The 6,230-nt window shown below is 37.3% G+C and overlaps 1 protein-coding gene across 1 annotated transcript in view; it reads left to right on the forward strand.

Annotated features, from left to right (window-relative positions):
• Positions 1–4,101, forward strand: part of AP3M2 (adaptor related protein complex 3 subunit mu 2) — a 32,037-nt gene extending 27,936 nt beyond the window's left edge. The window contains exons 6-8 of the mRNA XM_049771868.1: positions 920–1,127; positions 1,549–1,693; positions 3,792–4,101. Of these exons, the coding sequence (XP_049627825.1) occupies positions 920–1,127; positions 1,549–1,693; positions 3,792–3,892 (454 nt within the window). The 3' untranslated portion in view covers positions 3,893–4,101. The remainder of the gene's footprint in view (positions 1–919; positions 1,128–1,548; positions 1,694–3,791) is intronic.
• Positions 4,102–6,230: the final 2,129 nt, after the last annotated feature.

Below are 6,230 nucleotides of genomic sequence, written 5' to 3' on the forward strand. Positions count from 1 at the left end.
CCACACCCGTTTGATGCTCAGGGGTTACTCCTGGCTATGTGCTCAGAAATCGCCCCTGGCTTGGGGGGACCATATGGGACGCCGGGGGATCGAACCGCGGTCCTTCTTTGGCTAGCGCTTGCAAGGCAGACACCTTACCTCCAGCGCCACCTACCCGGCCCCTGAATATTATTTTTCAAGTATAAATAATTATTGGTCATATTTCACAAAGTAAAACATAAATATATCATGAGTTGGATCTAGGAGATAGTAAACAGGGCAGGAACACTTAGTTGGCATGCACTGGGTCCCAAGTTCAGTCCCTGGCACCATCAGGTTGAACCATGAGGATCACACAACCTGGATGATAATTGCCATAAACTGCCCCTTGGAGCCCTAAATATCAGTTGGGGGGCATAACAAAATGAAAAATTAAATTAGCACCTAAGTTTTTTTTTTTATTTTTATTTTTTAGGGTTTTTTTTGTTTATTTGGTTTAGTTTTTGGGTCACACCCAGCAGTGCTCAGGGGTTACTCTTGGCTCTATGCTCAGAAATTGCCCCTGGTAGGCTCGGGGGACCATAGGAGATGCCAGGATTCGAACCACAGTCCTTCTGCATGCAAGGCAAACGCCTTACCTCCATGCTATCTCTCTGGCCCCATGCACCTAAGTTTTATTCAAAATACTTCCTCATAGTAAACTTAGTAGACTTATAGGTTGTGTTAAAATGATTGAGAATCGGGGCGGGAAAAAATGATTGAGAATCATTAGAAAATGATTACTACTAAATGATGTCCAGGTTTACAAAAAGAAAGATTTTTTTGTGCTTATTTTTTAAAGATAAGTAGTTAAGCAAGGATACAAATGGAGGATATATTGCCGCCCCCCTTTGTTTTGTACATTTTTGAAGTTGACTTTTGGTGTCTTTTTGTTTTCTAGTTTGGTGGCGATTCCAGTGTATGTCAAGCATAGCATCAGTTTCCGAGATAGTAGCTCACTTGGACGCTTTGAAATAACTGTTGGACCTAAGCAGACTATGGGAAAGACTATAGAGGGAGTGATTGTCACCAGCCAGATGCCCAAAGGCGTTCTGAATATGAGCCTTACTCCATCTCAAGGAACACATATATTTGACCCAGTTACTAAGGTAGGAGAATAAACAAGATATTTTAAATTGCTGGTGTTAAAGAACTCTTGCAAGAACTCTCTATACCTCGTTTAAAAGGGATGTTGGGACCGGAGCAGTGGTGCAAGCAGTAAAGCATCTTCCTTGCCCCCACTAGCATAGAATAGACTGTGATTCGGTCCCTGGCGTCCCATGTAGTCCCCCAAGCCAGGAGCGATTTCTGAGCGCAGAGTCAGGAATAACCCCTGAGCATCACCGGATGTGGCCCAAAAACCAAAAAAAAGGGGGGGATGTTAATCAAAGTAACACTTTTCTCTTTAAATAATTGGTGGTAACAAATTGAAAACACCCTAAAGACAGCTTAGAACAGTTGCCTAAGCTTAGATCTCAACTACCTTGAATGAAAGATTCTGTTGTAACTTTCCCCCCCCCCCCATTGAAGATGCTGACTTGGGATGTAGGAAAAATAAATCCCCAAAAACTACCAAGTTTGAAAGGTACCATGAGTCTCCAGGCTGGAGCTTCTAAACCAGATGAAAACCCTACAATTAATCTACAGTTTAAGATCCAACAGCTGGCAATTTCTGGTAAGTGATCCATAGCTTATGTGGCTTTGATTAGAACAGAAATCACATCATTATAATTATGTTAAGAACTGCTTCTGCTTAGTCTGGAGAGGTTATAGAGAAGCCTTGCATGTTTTCTACTTAGATAATAGAAAGCCTTTCAGAATTTCCTTTTTTTTTTTACCAATTTCTGTCTCATTTACTTGTAATCTTATATGACATCTTTTCTTGCACATTTTTGGGGGAAGTTTATAATCCTTAGTTTGTAGTTACCTTAATTATGTGAGAAAAGTGTGTAAGAGACATAGGAGAAAAAATATTGAAAAATAAAGTGTCCACGTGTAGTTGTTGAATCATCTTTGATTCATTATCTTGAAGTTCCCAAACTTTCTCCCATTTTCCCAAATTTCAAAAGACTTTATTTTCAGTTTTTATTATAAATTTTATTGGTCCTCTTTAATATGAAATTTATTTTAAATTATCAACTACTTTATCTTACACATAATAGTCATTGAAACTTTTAATAAGGTTTTTGATAAAGTTTTTGGTAGTTGAGCTTTAGGAATTTACAATTTCAACACCAGTACCACCACCAGTGTCAACTCCTACATTAGTGTCACCATATTCCATCCTACCCCAACCTCAATCCCCTCAAAGACTTCATTCCTGCTGCCTTGATAGGCACATTACAAAGCTCAGTAGTTTCTACTTAGGTCTCATGCTTTCAGTGTTGTTGAGTCTGTGCTCTGAATGTATAGATATACCACTCTCACAGCTCCCCAATATAACCAAAGCCCTAACCTCTGTTGCCTCATTACTTCCCTTTCTCATCTTTTTCCTTCCCACCCTAATTTCTTTACGTTTTTATTCCTGATTGATTTTTCTAATTTTATTTTTTAATCACATCACTGAGATATAGTTAATAAGTTGATCATAGTTGAGTTTCTACTATATACCATAGATTCTGATAACTTGTATCTACCATCATTGTCATTAATTTCAAGGATCTTTCATTTCTTCTTGATTTCCTCTTGATTCAGTTGCTATTTAGCAGTGTTTTGTTCAGCTTCCATGTATTGGAATTTTTTTCCTATGATTAATTTCCACTTTCATGGCATCATGATTTGAGAAGGTACTTTATACAATTTATATATTTGTAAGTTTATATATGTTTGAGTTACACCTTAATATGTGATCTGTCCTGGAGAATATTTCTTTTACATAGATAATAATGAAAAACACATAGTAGTCTTTGAGAGTCAGAAAGATATTACGGGGGTTCAGGCTCTGGCCTTATATGTGGCTGGCCCCAGTTTAATTGCCAGCACTACATATGTTCCCCAAGTTGTGAGTTGACCTATAAAATAAAACAAAGAAAACCAATAATCTTTGACAATATGAAATTTTAAATTTTTGCTTAATACAATGAGAATACATAAAAACATTTATTTTTAATTTGCCATCAATTTATTAATTTGATATATTTATTAATTTATGTATTAACTTACTAATTGATGTATTCAGTTCAGTCACATGAGGAAAAAAATCAGTGGTCTTATTTTATTATTACCCTTACCTTCTGACTTGCACTTCAGACCCACTTTCTGTTCTTCCCACTTCAACAACAGGTTTTTACTATATCCCATAGATTTCCATAGATTCTTCAAAAACAGATCTTTTTTTTTAATTAAATAATTTCTTTATTTAAACACCGTGATTACAAACATAATTGTAGTTTGGTTTCAGTCATGACAAGAACACCCGTCCCTTCACTCATGAAACCTTCTCATCACCAATGCCCCCATCTCTTCCCTCCCCGTCCCCCACCTGTATTCTAGACAGGCTTTCTACATCCCTCACTCACTGACATTGATATGATAAGGAACAGATCTCCTAATTGGATAGCTTTTTGATGGAGCAACTTATTTTATTGGGGCATGCATTAAGAGAGAGGGTTCATAATAAGTAAAAAAATAAGTGGAATGATTTTTTGGGTTCATTTGTTTACAGCCGTCTCTAGCCATATATCTCTTTTAATTAGAATGAATGTAAAAAGTTGTGCCACCTGCTGCTTTTGAATAATATTTATGCCTTCTTACTCTTCCTTAATTTCTTCCAGGACTGAAAGTGAATCGCCTAGATATGTATGGAGAAAAGTACAAACCTTTTAAGGGCATAAAATACATGACCAAAGCTGGGAAATTTCAAGTTCGAACCTGAAGAGAGATTTGCAAAGGGAACAGTCATGAACATTTTTTTATTTCTTACTTGTCTAAAAGTAAAACTATCAGCCTGTCTCATAGGTCAGTTCCCTCCAGAACCTACCTGCTCCCTATTTTTCTTAGCCTTCAGTGCCATGGAACTAATCAAGGGAGAAAGGGTTACATGGGAGAACTGGTCAGAACTGAAATAAAATCACCATCAAACGAGGTCTAAAAGAAGAAATATGTGATAAAGGGTAAAATACTTAATGCCATAGTCAACTATTTTTAATGTGGTTACCTTAGAAAGGAACTAGTTCTTATTTGATTGGACTTAATTTTGAAAGTCAATTAAAGACTTGGTTTTGTTTTTAAGGTGGTAAGAATGACTAGAAAAAAAAGTTTGGAAGAAAATGAATGTTAGTTTTTAAAAAGGCCAGTAAAGGATCTTACCTCTGAGCAAGAAAAAGGAAGTAGCAAAGAAGTGTCTAGACACCTTCTAAAGTGAAAGTGGCAAGAAAATTGATCAAGCTTCATGTGATGTAGAGTTGGAAAGAATGCATTGCTTTCTGATCCCTCTACTTTCATATTTTTTAAAAAATGTACTTCTAGAAATGAGCTGGAGACTTCTTATATTCAAGTCCATTGTTAAAATTAGAAAACTCAGTAGAATCAGAAATTCTGGAGATAACCAAGCAATGTTATGCTAAACAGCTCCTACTTTTTATTTAGCATTTGGTCTGTCATCTTCAGTAAGAAGGTGATTCTGCTCTTTCTGATGGTGATTGTATGACATGCCTCTTTTTTTCCCTAACCCAAACCATGTTATACACTTTACAGAATTCACCAGCGTTTTCTGTTGTCTGGAGAGTTCCAAATCAAACAACCCCATCACCTCCAGGGCAGCTAGATTTTTTATGCCATCATTGTAGAGTATAAGTGACCAGCTCATTCCTCATGACAGAACTTATTTCTTTTCAGCATTTGTCAGACAAAATCAAACTGATACTAGAATCTAAGATTTCCTGTCTGAAATGACAGTCAGTGAGAATGATTGAGAGTATGACTGACCCATGGGAGCTATTCAAAATCTTTGAACTCTAAAATACGCTTATTAACAGTGGATAACTTCCTGTTCATTTTTGCTTTAAAGAAAAACAGAGTCCCTTAAATCTCAAAATAAATAGAATGTAGGCAAGTGAGCCATGTTGATCAGCATAGCTCAGTTTCTGAAACATGGCTACTGAAGGAATACCTCAGGCTTTCCTAGTGGGTCATTTTTATCCTACATCAAAGTATCTGTCACCCATGTTTATCTAAGACCGGTTCTTTGACACAGTTGCTTAAGGAGTATGCTCTGCTTCATGCATGGAGAAAAGCGCTCTAAATCCTACAATTATTTGCTAAAGCTAAAGCTGTTAACAAAAACTTAGGCGTTTTATGTGATTATTTTTATCTCCTTACTTCCTGGACTTGTTTTTGCTGCAGAATTGTTTAGTGGGTTGGGAAGGAGGAGAAATTGTATTATATACAGCCATTTTCTTTAATAATCTATAACAGTATAATTTGTTCTAGTTTATGATGTTCCATAGGCACAACTGCTACAGTAGGCAAAGTATCTCTGCCAGAGAATTCCATTACTTCTGAGGGCTTGGAAGAATTTTAAGGTTTCCTAGATCACAGGAAAAACAACATTCTTAGTCTACAAATTGGGGGTGGGGTTTGGGACACACCCAGTAGTGCTCAGAGGTTACTCCTGGCTCTGTGCTCAGAAATTGCTCCTGGCAGGCTCTGGGGACCATATGGGATGCCAGGAATTGAACTTGGATCCATCCCAGATTGGCTGTGTGCAAGGCAAATGCCTTACCACTGTGCTATCGCTCCTGCCCCGGTTTGCAAATACTTTTAGTTTTATATGTCAAGCCCTTTGATTTGCCATCACCCCCCCCCAACTCAAACTAATTTTAAGGGATGAATTTAAGAAGGAAAAAAAGTATTTGTGATGTGGAACCTGCAGGCTTTGGCATATGAAGTCACTATCGCTGTATCTTTGTAGCTGACCTCTGGAGCACAGTGGAACATCATTGCTCTGACCCAGTGGTTTATCTGCACAAGTCGTGCAGGATTTCTCGGTTGAACTCTTTCCATATGTGCAGAAGTACCTTATGTGTTTAAGTCTTAATAAAGTTGAGTTTTATCAGTATGCTATATCCAGAGTGTTTTGTTACTAGAACTATTTTAGGTTATGTCATACATATTTCGTTGAAGCAGTAAGAAATACATTTAGAAGAATCTTTCTGCTTTTGTGCTTTTAATTAGAAAAACTAAAGCCGGGGCCGGAGAGATAGCATGGAGGT

The sequence above is a fragment of the Suncus etruscus genome, chromosome 4 (assembly GCF_024139225.1).
Source record: "Suncus etruscus isolate mSunEtr1 chromosome 4, mSunEtr1.pri.cur, whole genome shotgun sequence".
Classification (NCBI taxonomy): Eukaryota; Metazoa; Chordata; class Mammalia; order Eulipotyphla; family Soricidae; genus Suncus; species Suncus etruscus.